This window comes from Nelusetta ayraudi, unplaced genomic scaffold (assembly GCF_046127955.1).
Source record: "Nelusetta ayraudi isolate G7.1 ecotype Tasmania unplaced genomic scaffold, CSIRO-AGI_Nayr_v1 ptg000005l, whole genome shotgun sequence".
NCBI classification, from domain to species: Eukaryota; Metazoa; Chordata; class Actinopteri; order Tetraodontiformes; family Monacanthidae; genus Nelusetta; species Nelusetta ayraudi.
In genome coordinates, this window is record NW_027466055.1 from 3,757,501 (window position 1) to 3,774,853 (window position 17,353).

The window sequence follows — 17,353 nt, forward strand, 5'->3', positions numbered from 1 at the left end:
TCAACACTTCACTGTTTCACACATTCCTTACATTTTCAAAGATAGCAGTGTGATCTGGGTTGCTGGTTGAGCAAAAACAGGATTCCACTATAGAACCCGATTCTTTGTCTGTCGCAACTAGACAACCTTGCCTTGGAACTGCTTCGATGAAGCAGAACCCGTGATATAGATTCGACACGGGTCGCTCCAAATCACAGACATGGCTTCTGGATTCTGTTTGGGAAAGAATGTTTCATTCTGGGCTTTCATTTTTCCTCCGCACTCCTTTTATATCTCATCGTATCTAACCTGTCTCCTGCAGGCGTCTCCTCCCTCGAGTTCATCAGTATTCTGCCAGTGACTCAATCAGTCTCGGTGCCACAGATAGCCCGTGAGTGTGTGTGATTCATTTCCTTGTGCAAGGGCAGACATGCTGCTGCTCTCTGCTCCGCCGTGCAGGGACGGAGGGAACGACAAAATGAGAGGAAGCGGAGAGAACGAGTCGGCGTGCGGGCTAAGTAAACAGTGACCTCAGCCACTGCGAGTGTGTGCCGACAACGTGCGCGTGTGCGAGCGCGCTGGGAAACAGAGTGATGCTTTTAAAGAGATTTGATAAGGAAGAGCTGCTCGCCCTGTTTGCTCCTCACTGCTTCTCACACACACCTGAAGACACAAACTCTGCGTGCACACGAGGATTTAGCCACTTTTAGACACAACTTTCCAGATGCCTGATTGCAATTGACTGCAAGGAGACAATCGCAGATGAAAGACAAAGCTGGTTGCCTGAAAGACGGCGGACTAATTCTACGGTATAAATTAGAATAAAGGAGAGGAAACAAAGAGCACAGTCCTGGTCGCTGAGATCCAAAAACGACTCATTTGCTTGTGCGAATGCGTGTGTGTCTGTGTGTGTTGATGTGGATGTGAAGGTGCCGTAGAGTTTTTCTGTGTAATCAGTTCCAGATGAGTGACCAAAGACGGCAAACCCTTCTCTCTCCCCCCCCGCCCCCCTTTTCTCAATTACCTCCTCTTCTCTTTCTCTTCATTCATTCCCCCACAGTTTGCTCACGCACGCACACGCGTGCACGCACACACATTTCTCAGCAGGTTTTAGGCTCAGTGAAGTCATGCAGAAGAGATGCAGACGGTCTCTTGCACCTGCTCCACCGACTTTCACACACACCAGCACGCGCTGTGAGAGGCAGACGTGTGACAAATTGAGGGAAAGAGCAGGAAAAATACTATAAAATGGAAAGGGACAGTCAAGAAAATGCAATAAATTGTGTTTGTGTGCATCTGTCAAATGTATTGGTGGTCCATGATCCCACATGATGGACAATGACAGTCTGTGTGTGTGTGTGTGTGTGTGTGTGTGTGTGTGTGTGTGTGTGTGTGTGTGCGAGTGTGTCATTTATAACCTCTGTGTTATTGACCTTGCTGCTGCACTGATTCTAGACCCAATACCTCAATTGAGTGCACGCGCGCAATCACATATACACGCACGCACAGACATGCACACACACACGCGGGCACACACGCACGCGGGCACACACACATACACACTCACAAGTGCACGCACACATGCATGCACAGTTGCTACACTAACAGACGGGTCAAGCACAGGTCTCTGTCACTGTCTCTTCAAAACAAGCTCTGCCTTTCCATCCCCAAGGCTCTCTCTCTCTCTCTCTCTCTCTCTCACTCTCTCTCTCTCTCTCTCTCTCTCTCTCTCTCCCCCTCTCTCTCTTACTCTCTCTCTCTCTTTCCCCTCACTCCCTCTTCCCCTTGCTCGCTCTCTCACCTTTAACACTCATGCCCATCTACACTGATGCAAGTGATAAATACATTCTACTAGTTAAAACAGCATCTCCACCAGCAGAAAGAGGAGCCACCGTTAGCGCACGCATTGATTTTAGCGTCTCAATCAGAGTGGAGAACGCAGAGGATGGAGATGGAAAGCAGCAAAAGGCAAAAGGCAAAGTGAATTGGACAGATGTGGTCACAGGTGACGTGCCATTTTGATCTGCACTTTGTAAACACTGAATTAAGCCAGTCTGAAAGATAGCTGGCAGGCAGATTAGCTTTTGTCTGCATTAGAAATAATCCAGAGCAGTGTTGGTGCTGTAGTAGTGGCGCTGCGCTGCGCTGAACGGGTCGAGTTCAAACCAGCAATTTTCTCTTTGTCTGAATTCTGTTTTCCCTCAGTGACAAATTAGCCAAAAGATGCTTGCAGGCCTCATCGCTCCTTCTTGCACAGATTTATTATGAACATATACATATACACACACACAAACACACACACATACACACTAGTTCCCTCTATTTAAAATATGTCCCCTTTAATCACCGTTTTAATTGTCCACTCCCTCATTTGTCCCATTAATGGCTGTAGGAGTGAAATTAGATAGGACACAATGGCTTCGCATGACTCGCACACATTTGCACACGTACGTGCATGCATGCATGAGGCATACAGTTCGGCAATCAGACACACACTTATATATGCATGCAGATCCCCGGTGGACGTTGACACCCTATATTAATAACACAGAAAACTGCGGTGAAATGTTTGCGTTGCTATGGCGATGCAGAAATTAGTACGTACACACACACACACACACACACACACTAGCTCCAGAGAATGTAAATGACCTGCTGCACAGGAGTGGAGCAAATGTTTATGAGGCTGCTTCTTTGCTGGAAGCAGCAGGGATCAGGTGAGAAGGTGCGTCAGATCTTCAGGAATTTGCTTGAGCGTTCGCTCGCAGTGAGCCAATACAACGTATCAGCTCTAAGACCATCGACATTCTTTTTTGTTAGACAACCGCCTCTTCTTTGTTGAAAAGACTGCAACTGACTGATATGAAATCTTTCATTTTTCTTGAAGGCTATCAGAGTTTCAGTGGAAATATCATCAGATCACATTCAATTACACATTTCCTGGTAGAGGCTGCATTCACAGCTGGCGAGTGACGGCAAAATCACACAGTACCTGTGCAGGTTACAGCTACTGAACCTCGCCATGGAGCAGAATCAGCATTTGTGAGTATTTGTGTATTTTCATATAATATTCATGCATATTTTATGTGTTTGTGTGTGCGCTGAGATGTACACATACACACAGTGTGTTCACTGTGAATTCACTTTTCATTAACAGCCTGGGCTACAAATCCTGGTGCAGCTTGTGCAGTGTTCTGTCCACAGCTGTGCCACGCCGCAGTGTAAATAAGCTCGCTGGCTGTAAGAGAGCTCGGTGTTTATTAGTTGGCCACCGATATAAACTCCTAGCTGTAAACGAAAGAGTTTGAAAAATTACTGCATGTTTTAAAATGGAAAAGCTTCTTGACGGCGCCTGTTTTTAAATGATCTGGCAACCTCTGGTGTTGCCCTACTGTAAATCCCATTTAAATAAACTCTGCTGTATGTTTTCAAAGCTATGGAACCTTGTCTAAGAGCCACAGCCTTTAGTGTTTGAGAAAATAATCTCCTTTAATGAATTAGTTGGTTGTCTGGTGTCAAGATAGAAGTTAAATCTGGTCGGGACATGCAGTGTTTGCAGAAGCTCAGTTGGTAATCCTCGACATTCTGCTTAATATAGATGAGGCTCATTATGTTATGTTCATAAAAAGACAGAGTTAATTGGAAAGATGCCAGATTACAAAGAATGATGTTTTAAGATACCTTCATCTCCATGTCTTGTCATTGTCTGTAGGTTAAATGGCCTCCAACTCTAATGTCAAGTTATCATAAACATGAATAATAAATATGTGTAGGTTCAGAACTACCCTGGGCATAACTGATCTGCAAATGGAAAAGCCAGTGTCTTAAGGCAGCACTAGCAGTAGTGTGAACAACCCAGAAGGAAAGTGCAGTGCTGCTTTTTCCAGGTCCACTGATGAAACACACATTTATCAGGGACCCAACTAAACAAAAAATAATAAATAAATAAAAAAGAGAGAATGAAACACATATTGGATAGACTAGACACATAGACAACTCTTTCTTCGACTTGAATTCCAAAGTATTCTCAACAAGAAAAAAACTTCAAGAACTGAAGTCAAACCAAACATCATCACTGCACATCTCACATCAATAGACGAGGTGTGTTTGTGTGTGTGTGTGTGTGTGTGTGTGTGTGTGTGTGTGTGTGTGTGTGTGTGTGTGTGCGTGGGAGCGTGGGAGCGCATGGGAGTAGCACATTTGGGCACATGTGTATTCCAGGTAAAGGTGAACCTAATGAGGAATACATTCATGGTGGTAACTTCTTGTGAAGAAAAACTTGCACCGCTTTATCCCCCATGTGTGCTGCCCAGTGTCAGTATCATCAACCTTTACATATCAAAATATGTCCTTGAGAGAGCAAGACTGGCTGTAGAAATGTCCATTCTTTCCACAGGTTGGCACCGACCTTCTCTCGACCTCTGTTTCCATGTTTGTTTCTCCCACCGTCCACCTTTTCAATTCTTCACCGAGCCTTTCATCCCTCACACCGTCACTTCCAGTCTCCCTTCTGTCCTCACTGGCCTTCTTCTTCTTCTCTTTTCTTTCTGCCGCTCTCCCATCTCTCTCACCCCACTTCTCACCCTCCCACTGACAGTGATTAATTGCCCGCCGGGTTGGGCGATCCATCTTACCACACCCCACACCTGAACACACTCTCTCTTTCCCTGCTCTCTCGACTTTTTTCCCTGATCCATCCGATCTTCCCCTTCACCATCCTTCTAACCAAGGTTAGTGGAGCTCACAGGGGATTCACTGGTGGTTGAGTTTTGCCTGAGAGGCCAGTAAACAGGCAAACTGCATGCAAAAAGAAACATTTTTTTAACCTTTGAACAAGGTCATATACACAAACGAGGCTCTGCTTGGTTTGATATTGGTGGAAAAAGTGTCCAGACTAAGGTGGAATGTGAATTTGCTGTATACAGCTACAAAACTTTACAGGGGAAAATCTTTTCTTCAGATAATTTTATTAACTCATGCACTAAATTACATTTAATGTGCATTATGGTAAAATAAAACAATATTAATGTGCATTGCAGTGACTGGAAAACAGTTTCTCACATCAAGAGTCTAAACTAACTAGATGGAGGGAGTAATGTTAGCGAATAAGCCAAAAGTACGATTTTGAAATCACACTGTGCACAGAGCAACACAAAGCAAAACAAATAAATATCACATGACAGGCAAACTATCCTTCACAAGAAAGTATTAGACACTAAAACAAGTTAATATTCACACGATTCAAAAATATTACCTCAATATAACCTTAATGGAAAATTGGCTATAAAAATAACTTGTCAGTTTGACTCCTGTCAACTTTTTCATTGAGAGTTTTATGTGTTTCACCAAAAACCTTTAAGCTCCTCATGGTGGTCTTCAATCATCGTGAAACCCCCTGAACCCGAAGCATTTACTTTAACAGGCCGCAGATCTACGAAAGTTGGCTCGGCGTGCTTTTTTTTCCAGGCGTCACAATCAAACAGTAGCAGCCATTCACATACTGGGGCTCACTGAAGGGACCACAGTGCTCCGCTGTTGACTCTGAGCCCTCCAAAGAGAGCAGCCTTGTGCAGTTGGAGAGTCCTGATCAAGAGTACAGTTGTTTTCAAGAGTGGTTTCAACCCTTCCATGCAACTTACACACGGATCCAAATGGACATTCATGTTAGGAACCTCCAGACTGCCGATGTTCCAGAAGCTACGATCAGTTTTATAATGCTAATGCATTTTTAGATAGCAAGCAGGACATTTAATGAGACAGAACAGGGCAGAGAAAATGGGGAGTGGGGCTACAGAGAGGACTGGAGGTGAAGATTAAAGAGGGGGAACGCTGGTTTATTACCACTCCCTCTTTGACACTGCGTGGAGCCCGGTGTACAGTCAATAGCGGATAACAGTAAACAACAACAACCATTTCAGACCCTCTAAATCGAGCCCCGCAGGCTCCATCTGCTCAAGGTAATTGGAAAGTTTAACAGCTAGAGGCAGCTCTCTCAGTCTGATTGAAGCTCAGACCGAGAACAAACAGCCAATTTAACTCAGGCACGAGCACGCATACGCGCGCACACGTACCCACTCTTTTCATTTGTTCCTTTGCTAGCTTTGTTGCCTCCTTTGTCTCCCCCGTTTTACCCCTTTCTATCCACTCTTATGTGTCTGGGTTTTATCTTCCCCCCTTTATATGGAAAAGACAAATCTGGGTTAAGACAGATAGTTATCACAACCAGGTGTATTTCAGTCATCCTTCCATCAGTCGCAGAAGACTAACAGGAGGAATGGACATAAAGATGGTTAGTTTAATGTCATCCCACTAGATCATGGCCCCTTTCTTCACCAAGCACAAAAAACTGGCTGCTGTATGCCAATGTCTTTTCTGGCAAATGGTGTTATTTTTCCCCATATGTTCCAACATCAGCATTATTGCTGGTGTTAATATGTTAATAAGAGGCCTAAAAATGAGAAATACAGTATGTGTTGACCAAAGCCATCTTCATACATCATTCTCCACAGTAAAGCCTAATATTTGACCAGTAGGAACGGAAAGAAAACCATGTAATTGGGCCGAAGGGGTCTGATTTACTACAATACATGATCAAGAGTCTTGAGGAGCCGACTGGAACCTGCCGCCTAAATGTCAACCTTGTTCTCCTTTCACCTCCCGCCCTTTACAATCCCCCAACACTACAGACTCGCAGTGCTCTTCAAAACATACACTCAACAATTTCTGAAGCCCTGCAGTGTGTTTAGAACAAGAGTCCCATTACTGTACTTGTTAGACGTAGTCTCGGGTCTAATTTGGGCATTAAGATGCCAATCTCCCACACACAGATGAATAATATCTTATATTCCATTTATGATGAACACCAAAAGCATTTTTATCGTTCTAATGTGGCAATAAAACCCACCGCTTAGAAAGTTCTCTGAAGCAAAAAAAATTCTAAATTAAAAGCTGAAACCTTAAATTAGTTTTCTCCAAGATGAGCTGGGACATGCAAACACACACACACACACACACACACACACACACACACACACACACACACACACACACCCTCGTTCCCCACCGCACCTCAGCCTGTCATGAGATGGTGCCAGTGCGAGAGGCTGAAGATAGATGCGTTAGATATGACTAAGTGATAGCCTGTGAGGGCAAGTGTGCCTGTTTGTGCGAGCTCACGCCTCTGTGTGATCCAGCAGCTTGTGACAGCCGCTCGGCTAATGTTGAACGTGCGGTTCTTCGCAGGTCTTTGAATAAACAGCTCGGCGACGCCAGACTTGACAGAGTCACAGGGCGCTGGAGTTGGCACCAGCGAATACTGCAGCGCTGGGAAGTTTTTCGCTCGTCACCTTTTGTCTGAGTTGGGAAAACTTCTAAATAGTTGGAACACGACACTTCGGGGCAGACAGTTTTAGCACACACCAACAGATTCGACACAAACTACAAGCAACTGCATAACCATACTGGAGATAATACCAGGAAATTCATCACACAGATGCTCATTGCTTGTTCTTTCTGTATCCGGGAGGTGATGGAGAGGCAGTTGCCATGGTAGCTGGGGGCCTCATGGAAGCGGGTGCTGTTCCAGCAGGGAGTGCGTGTGTTTGTTTGTGAGTATTTAGTGCACAAGCAGACACGTCAGCTTGTGTTTATTATCCTGGCAATCTAAATATACGCGTCCTTATTTTACACAAAAATCAGCAACGGAGAACAATAGAGGAAAATACTTGTATACAGGCTGAAGAGAGGAAATGAGATTTTTCAGACAAAGACAAACATTGGTGATAATCGCTCAACAGCATAAGGTTAACAGCCACAGGACGACCACAGGTAAACAACCAGCGAGTCAGTGTGGGAAGACTGTAAATAGGTGCCAGACCACCCAACAGTCCTTGGTGTGTTTATTCACAAAAAAATCTTGTATTTGTCATGGTCCAGTTGTTGCCATTTCCAAGCTACAGTCTTTGCTACTTCTAATTTTGGTGTGAGAATAAGACCATGGTCTTTGGCTGCTGCAACAGAAGTAGCAAGTATTGTGAAACTACCGTGTTCAAGGTCTGAGCTCCTGCAGAGGTAGCATTGACTAGTACAGCAGGGCTTAAGGTCATCTGCTCAGCTGCGTCGGACCGATTCTGCGCTTCTAACTTTGTATTATCATGTTATAGACAACACGAAGCGCTGGGGAAATTCTGCGGGGAGCCGAGTCAATGCAAATTTGTTCTTGCAGGATTGTTGGAAGCACAATCATGTTGGTTCCACCACAATCCCAAAGGGAATCTCCTGCTCGAGATCTCAGGACTGTGCTGCTGACAGGAGTGGAGGGGAAGTCAGAAATATGTTTTTTAATTAGACAGTGTGCTCCACGACACTGTGCATTATCTCACTGACAGTATCTGTGTTGAGGGAGGTTTAGTTCCCAGACTCATGTGGTCAGACATCACTTTGGTGTCAGTGTAATGGAGAACGTTCCCCACATTATCATTTCCTATGTTCTGTGGGAGCTCTGGGAACATGTAGGCTTGTGGGTTTAAGAGTCATTCGGTGCCATGCTGTCAAAGCTCCTTGAATATGTATATAATGCATACACACACACATGCACGTGTGTGTGTGTGTGTATATATATATGTTTACATGTATATATACATATATATATATATATATATATATATATATATATATATATATGTATATATATATATATATATATATATGTATATATATATATACATATATATACATATATATTATGCATGTATATGTCTCACATATACATATACAGTACATACACACACACACACACACACACACACACAAACACAGACACACAAAGCTTATGGTATTATTTCATACAGAATGTCTTTCATAAAATCAGAAATTGAAAAAGACTATTGGCCAGTGAGTAAGAGTTGATATGGTGAGCGCACATGCGTGCGTGTGTGTGGAGGGGGATGGGCCATATCGAAATATACCCAGTGGGAAGCTCCTCTATTCAGGCTGCATCAGCATCCCTCTCGCCACGTACATGCACTCAGCCATCCATCCTCACCGTCTTGCCACTATTGATGAAGCCACCTCTTTATATGGTAATGTCTTCCACACCTGAAAGGCATCAGGAGGGCATGATCGCACCCTCACACACTTTCCCCCTTTTTCACACGCACCTAAAATAAGCTCACATTATCACTGTCGAGTCGATGTGTGTGTATATATATATGTATATATATATACATATACATATATACAGTATGTATATATATATATATATATATATATATATGTACATACTGTATATATAGAGAGAGAAATACATACGTTTCCCCTTTGCTAAAAATAATGCGCAAACATATGTGCACGAACGGGCTATTTTTCACATTGGCTCCTCATATTTCCACCTCTGTGTCTCTCACTAACATGCAGCTATGAGGAGGCCATTAACGCTGATGGAGATATGCATGCGCCTCACACATCTGTCACATATGTCGCTGCCGTGGCAACACCAGCCGCCAAGGGAGACATGCTTTGCTAGTGTTATGGGATTTTGTTCTTAGAGGATAGCTGGCTACCTGTGCACTCGGGGGGGAAAACAACATCCCCTTGAGGACAGACTGAGAGCAACAACACTCAAGCGTTTGATCTGATAAGTAGACTAATTAGAGACAAATCGCTGGCTTTGGGTGAAAATTACAGAGTGACTGGGATTAGTTAAATTGATTATTTCCGTTGGAGGGTCAGCGCCATTTGCTTTGTGGGCTGGGAGGGAATCTGAAACCAATATGGGGCCATGTCGTAACCCACACATTCTGCCTGGCTTGATGGTCACATGCGCAATTACTAACAGGGCTTTAAAGGGATGTGTTAACAATAGCGGCTTATCAGTTTTCTACTTAATCTGAGTGTGTCAAACAGCACAACCATGCTCAATTTTACATTATAAATAAAAAAAACAGGCTTGTGTGGAACATGGTGAGGACAAATTCAGATTCTTGTTTTAATTCACAATGCAGATGTCAGAATGTTCTAATAGATTATTGAAAAATTATTAATTAAATAAAAAAAATGATCAATGAAGACTGCGCCATCTAAATAATTGTTTAGTTTTAGGTTTTGTTAATGGTACATGAAGGAAAAAATGAAATATCCTCCATTGAATTTTCTCCCTCGTTTTGTGCAATGATTTTTTCACTGCCAACGTATTCAGTATATGCTTCTGTACTAAAAATCTAATTGGGACCGACCATCAACTCTACGCAGTTTCAACAAGTTTTCACGGATGACTGCCAAACCAAAGGGGGGATGAGTTGCCCTCTCAAATCTTTGAGGTCAATTTACCTCGAAATGTCATTTAATGCATACTGACATCCAAAATCAATTTGCTGCAAAGGTGCTCCACAGTTCAGAAGGCACAAAGCAATTTCAATAAATCTCAGGTTACGGCTAAGAAGTCCTCAGGGAGAGAATATGCTCACAAACATGTCCTTTTTTGGCTGCGTTTTTCTGTCTGATGTGGAACTGTATATGTTTTCACTTTATAAACATACAGCGTTTAGACTTTCAGCTGATGTAAAACAGACACTCTGATGGGGACTTAAACACACACACACACACACACACACACACACACACACATACACAGACACATACACTCGCACTCACACTGACAGATAGACTGACCCACTTTCCTGGGCTAAACTGGACCAACCAAAAAACAGATCAACTCTGTGTCCTTTTATGATTTGGGTGTGGATATGAGGGATGAATACACATATGCAGACAACCACACAGACATACTCGCCAGTATAAAAGACACAGAGGCCTTAAGTGAGTGCAGCTGTGTGGCCAGATGTTCTTTCGGGTCCTGTAGTTACAAGTGTTCATGCACTTTGCGTGTGTGCATTCAAACCTGAAAACCTACTCTGTGGCCTCTAATCCCCCAAATGGAACACTGTCTCTCCCACAGCACGCGGACGCACCGCCCCGGGCATTATGACCGCTCTCTGCCTATGCCTCATCCCTCCATCGCTGAAACACAGTAGCTGCAAACCCTTTTAGACAACATGACCTTATGGTTTGCAATTTTGTTGCAGGTAAAAGTCATATGGAATAACAGTGAACCTATACTAATCTGTTTTCCTTTGTGTCCCTCATAAATATCCTGCGCAATTCATCTCAGTCCCCAGTTAATCTCTTCGTCGGTACACTGCCATGTCTCCAAGGAGCCACAAGGATGGCGGCTGCTGCTGAATGACCCATCAAAAGTGAATGACCCAAGATCAGCTAATTCCACCACTGACGCAAGTATGATCGCAGAGAAACAGTCGCAATGTATTGAATTAGCTTGCAGGCACAAACACACAGACACACACACACATACGCATGCACGGACACATACAAAAAACAGAATATATTTAAGAGAATGAAGGTCAACGTTTGCATAGAATTAAAGACCCTTTTCCCTGCTGCGAAGGGTCACATATGTCCTGGAGACCTGTTGAAATAACATGGTGTCTTTTTGTGACAGCACAGTTGGTAGGGACACGAGGGCAAACACACACACACACACACACACACACACACACACACACACACACACACACAGCTTAAGTGCCGCTCTGGCACATTGCTGAAGGAGGGGGATTATTAGGTCACATTACTTCACCAAGGACACAAATTAGGCGTCTCAGTGACAGAAAAAACCTGCATGGGGTCAGCTGACTCTCGTGAAAAGAAGGTGAGGGAGGAGCCTAGAGACCGTGTCTGGTTTAAAGTACCTCGTGCAAGAGTCATTTCTTCTAAACAGTTGACTCATTGGACTCACGAGTTAGAGCCACAGAACAGCAGCCAACAAAAAATAACATGTCGTCAGTAAAATATCATCACTGACTTTTTTTAGTTACTGCTTTCAAGCTTAAGTACCAGAAGCACCACATTTAAACACACACAAGCTGTTAACACCATAGTGTGTGTTAGTAATACGTACTTACATTTTCACCACTCATTGACGCCTACAACACTGTAAGTTGTCTTCATGTGTTTAGCCTACACTGCAGTAAAGTTAGCCACAATGGGGAAACTCTAATTAGCCCGAGCTATACCCAACCTCACAAATAACATTTTAATTAGTGGTCTGCCCACTGGCAGCCCCCATTAACCCGCACTGTTCCTAACCATTTCCAACTGTCATGTTCTTGAGCTAATAGGAACCCGCAGACTCCACCTCTGCCTCCGCCATACAGTAGTCCTCTGTCTGACTGCCACTCGCTCATGCACATTATTAGCAGTTCAGTGCATAATGCATGCTAATTCGTTACCAATTAACTGCAAGTCTTATATGTGGCCCTGATGCGTTAATAACTAGTCAACTACAGCGAAACATCATTGAAGTTTCCAGCAACAAGTTCAAAGTTCCCATATTATGCAAACTTCCCTTTAATTGTTTTTTTTTTTTTTTTTTTGGTAATATGTGTTTCTTACGCATCAACCAAATCCTAACAAATGAGTAAAATACATCCTGCATCAGAGCCACCTTCGACTGTTTCCTGTCAAACACGTGGAGGGTACAAGAAGTTTTAGCCAGCAGTTGTGCTGCCAGAGGGATTTTTAATGTGCTCTTGTTTCTTTACACGTTTACCACTACAGGACATTCACTCAGTGTCAAATGTTACATTTCCTTGTTGCAATGTTGCAGGTTGGAGGTAAAGTGTTTTGTTCTGTACAACACATACTGTATTTTTTCTTGTCCCTCATGAGACCTAACAAAAAAATAGATGTACATTGACATGCACAGTATGCATTTGCACTGTGTATAGCATGGATTCAATGCTGTAGAGTAAAACTTCATGCAGCCTGTGGTTCATGTGCGTTACACTAATAGAATTAGAATGGATTCAATGGATCACCTGAAGGAAAAAAACTGATAAATCATGCAAGAAAATGCTAAGAAGCCAGAAATCTATAGCATTGATGGAATATGGACACAGCCGGTCAGTGTCTACTAGTAATCCATTATGTTAATTCTTTTGAAGGAGGAAGGCAATGGCTCTGAGACAAAAAGCAAAACAGCCCTGTTTGTTTCAGCGTTATTTTCTTTTTGGCACTAATTGATTACCAGTTCCAGATAAGACAATTATGGTGAATCCCAGAGGCTGTTTGGTCTCTTTTCCACAGCTGACCCAATGAGGGTTGGACAAACTACAGCCTCCTTATGATTAATGAGAACAATAACTCTGACCAAGCAGCAACAACAGCTAGCAAAGGGTTGATTAGAGGCCCAATTTTTAATGAGCATTCAAGACAATATGTGTTGCCGTTGCCATGCCACAGTTGATAAAGAAACACATAATTTTAACAGCCACGCTGATCATAAGCAGGACCCGCTCATGCGTGACAGAGCCAGTAGCACGTTAAAAAAAAATTCTATCAGGTTCTGCACAAAAACACAATTGTACTCAGCGCAGCAGATAATTAAGTCCAGAGAGTTTAGTTATTACCTTGCTGGAGTAGGGTCCGGGAATGAGCAGTTTCAGAGCTTGTCTTTTCAGCTCTGTGAGCCGAGCATTGCAGTTCTCACACCAGATCACTCTTTCACTGCCAGGAGAGCTCCCGCTGCCTGAGGCCGGTGATCCAGTCCCAAAACCAGGGGAGCCGCCCAGAGAGCCGGGCGATTCAGTCCCAATTCCTGGCGAGATGGTTCCAGGCGATCCAGAGAAGGACCCCGGTGAGGAGATCCCTGAGCCTGGGGACGGGGTGCCCGTGGAGCTCGGCATGGAGCCGGCTCCCTCTGGGGCAGGACGTGTGCTAGGGCGGGAGGTTTCATCATAAGCTTTTCTGTACCATGTGTCTGGAAAGAAAGACGCCGATTTGGTTGGGGAAGTATCAGGCACCTGGGGAAGAAAGGGAGAATGAAGAGAACTTGACATTGAAAAAGGAGGAGGCGCAGAATCAAACTTTTATTGATGCCAATAGAAATAAAATATAATAATCTTGCTGTACATATTGATCCATTTTGGGTCCCTGTTTTATGCTTCTTCGAATTAAACTTGCACTATGTTAAAAACCACCCCACCCATCTCAGGAAAAACAACAGGTTGCGCTTGGCCAGAGAAGAGGTGAAAAAAAAGGCGTGTTTTGAATTATGTTCATTTAAAGCCAAGCTATTTTCTTCCACCCAGCCAGATTCAGTAAGTCAGCTGTTTTGCTGTCTCATTTCCTGTTTGTGACTCTGCTGACCACATTCCTGTGGGTGAATCAAAAACAAATGAGAAATTATTCTTGGTATGAATAAATCCATTCCTGTCCCTCATGTGCAAGCGATTTATATCTCATTTTGTAAAAGGAAGTGCATGACATGCAGTAGTCACATCTCCCAGTGTTACAAAACTCAACATGTCAGTGAGCAGACAAATTATGAGGCCAGATTTGGACTACACTGAATACTTAAACAATGAATTTGTGATCAGAACGCACCGATAAAGCATCGCTGTGATGGTGCAACAGCCCAAGTCGGGCCAACTACTGGGTGCTGTGGCTATCCCATGTGGAGACTCCATTAAGAAAGCCACAGGGCAACATCAAATGAGCCACGCAGAGTTGGAAAATGAGATCCTTTGTGGCTGGTTAAATCCAGCCATTGAGAACATAGCCATTGATGTGGTGGGGACATGAAGAGATTGGCCACCAGACACAGTATGTCCTTATATCAAGTCTGTAATAAAGGGCAATGAGTAGGCTGATAGGTAATGCCCAAGTTGGGCATTATGTGAGTGATACATAGATGCCAGTTAGGTTTTATAGGTTGGGCGGTGGCACAGGTGCGAGTGTGATGTTGCCTTTTGGTTTCCTTAGCTTGTGATATTTAAAGGAGTGCGAGCAGAGAAATGCCTTCACAAATGCTGTTGTGAAAGAATCATTGTGCGTAAATTGTGAGTTGTTGAGACAAACCTGCTCCACACAAACTCCTGTTTCTTAAATGGGCTTGTGTGTATGTGTGTGTGGTATAAGAGGGGGTTCTGAGATGAAATCCTGAGTGGCTGGTGAAAATGCTGCACATTTCACCAGATTTAAATGTCATGAAATGTTTCCATACACAAAAGAGAACTAAAAGAAAAGAAAAAAAAAAAACCTACCCCATATTTTCTGCTCCGGCTGCTCACAGACCTGTCCTTCGTCCCCGACAGTGAAGTCATGTTGAAGTGAGGAGGGGTAGGAGAGCAGGAAGAACCTCTGCTGCTGCTGCTGCTGCTGCTGGTGCTGCTGCTGTTGTTGCTGCTGCTGCTGCTGCTGCTTCACATTCAAAAAGAGACCACGCACAGGAATGATTTCCAACTGCAACGCCCCTGCAGTTTTGCTCTCCCCAATCTGATCCTGAACTCTTGCAGACGCATGTGGACACCGGTTACATCCGCATCCTGCCGCCCGTACCTCCTCTTTCTTCTTCTTCCCTCAAGTCACTTCTCTGAAGCCAGACTGGTGTGTCACACCTTGAGGCAGCAGACCGCTCTGGTGGGACTTCTGTGCGCTGAGTGATGGCTTGGGCTCCGGACGGGCATCGCACTCAGCAGCACCGCCTCACAGCGCTCTCCTCCACCGCCGGCCGCTCATGCGTCGGGCTTTCCAGGTGGAACAAAACCACTCCCCCGTGGGAAAGTCCCGCCTCGTCGGACACCGTCAAACTCACGACTCATAGGATCGGACAGGATCTTTGTGGTGCGGACGGAGGAAGTGGGCATAGTTGTGCGCCCTCCTGTTGACTCCCAGCGGCTCCGCACTCTGGCCAAGCCAGCGAGTGACTGGAGAGGCGAGAGAGAGGCGCACATCTGGAGGAGGGCGGAGCCACCGGGTTCCTCATTAACCACGGGGCCAATACCGAGCCAGAGGCTCCCGCTGAGTGGCAGGTAGTGGACGGTTGCAGTGGTTTCTTTCTTTCTTTTCTTTTTAACTCACACGCTTTAGATTCGATAGACCAGTGTAGTGGTGCAACCTTGAGAGTTTCGGAGCGTCGCACAGTGCAATTACTGGCCTTAGGTGTGACAATACAATATTTCATAACATATTCATTGTGAATCATGCCCTCAGCATCACACAAAAAAGGCTGTTGGGAATTTCTTGCCGTGAGGAACAGAGTTTAGGGTGTGTCCGTAGTGGCATTGGCGTCAGATCACCCAAAACACGTGATTGGCAGCTTCTACCCATAGTAGATGAAAAAGGTTGAGCCATGTCCTCCCATGAACCGTGAAGACTGTTTTTAAAAATTAAAACACACAAAATCTGTCCCCTTAGTTAAAAATCACAATCTATAAGGTTAAATCATTATTATTATCATTATTATTATTATTATTATTATTATTATTATTATTATTATTATTATTATTATTATTATTATTATTATTATGGGTGGACGCTTGAAGTTTCAGTGACGTCACCTCGGGATTTGCGCACTGAATGGGACTGTGGATTTGGAGGCGTGATGGTTTTAAAAAAGTGTTTGGTTGGCACACAGTGCCCTCTACTGTTTTGCAGGAGTATTCATGTGTTTTCCGGTTAAATGTTAAATTTAACCGGAATAAACTAAGTAAATAAATAAAATTACCCGAGATGTGAGAGATGTGTCTAGACAAAATAATATAATTTTGTCTAGACACTGAGCATAATGTTATGCTCCGTCCACATGATGCGTTTTTGGAGATATTTGTTAATACTGTAGCTACAAATGTGTGATTTATTAAAGGCTAACAAAACAGTTTGGTTGACATCAAATTCTTTCATCTTCTATATTCTTGACTCAAGCCAATGGTAAATAATGATGTATCACATTAGTTATGTCATTTTATAAATGAACAATTTAATTTGGCATTTTGCGTCTCTTGAGATTCTACACCTAAAATGACAACTAAAGTTATTATTTGATCCCTCGTTTTCCCTCCTCTTCCATGCTTGCTTTTGTCATTCGAGACAGACGTAGGGGAATATAGAGGACACACAAAGGCACAGAAACAGACATGATTTAAGTCCAGGCATTGACAAAATATGGCCCATGCAGCCCATTAAATGTTTTAATCTGGGCTGCCAAACTTGAATAAATTCTATTAAAAGTAAGTAAGTCATAAAATAGCTGTATTTCATCCATTTTTTCAGTGTTTTAAAAGTCATTTCAATAAAGAGCTAAATACCGTGGGGCTTCAGAGACACATATTTTGTTGTATCGCTTTTGTTCATTTTCACATGTCGACATTGAAACATCGTTTTCTGCATATCCCATGATATATTTCTTTCTGATATGAGGTGAGTCACCAAAACACTCATCTATCTGCTCCTGCTCCGGCCCCGCTGTCAAACTGTAAAACCATTGTGGCCCACAAGTAAAAAGGTTTGCTCGCCCCTG

The 17,353-nt window shown here is 43.6% G+C and overlaps 1 protein-coding gene and 1 long non-coding RNA gene across 2 annotated transcripts in view; one reads left to right on the forward strand and one right to left on the reverse strand.

Moving 5' to 3' along the window:
• kif26ba (kinesin family member 26Ba) overlaps positions 1-15,855 on the reverse strand; it is a 63,629-nt gene extending 47,774 nt beyond the window's left edge. Inside the window, exons 1-2 of the mRNA XM_076050089.1 lie at positions 15,099-15,855; positions 13,464-13,856 (exon numbers count right to left, since the gene is read on the reverse strand). Of these exons, the coding sequence (XP_075906204.1) occupies positions 13,464-13,856; positions 15,099-15,158 (453 nt within the window). The 5' untranslated portion in view covers positions 15,159-15,855. The remainder of the gene's footprint in view (positions 1-13,463; positions 13,857-15,098) is intronic.
• Positions 10,592-14,275, forward strand: LOC142904248 (uncharacterized). The gene is made up of 2 exons (XR_012929366.1): positions 10,592-11,271; positions 13,568-14,275. It is a non-coding gene; the product is annotated as an uncharacterized LOC142904248 (long non-coding RNA).
• Positions 15,856-17,353: the final 1,498 nt, after the last annotated feature.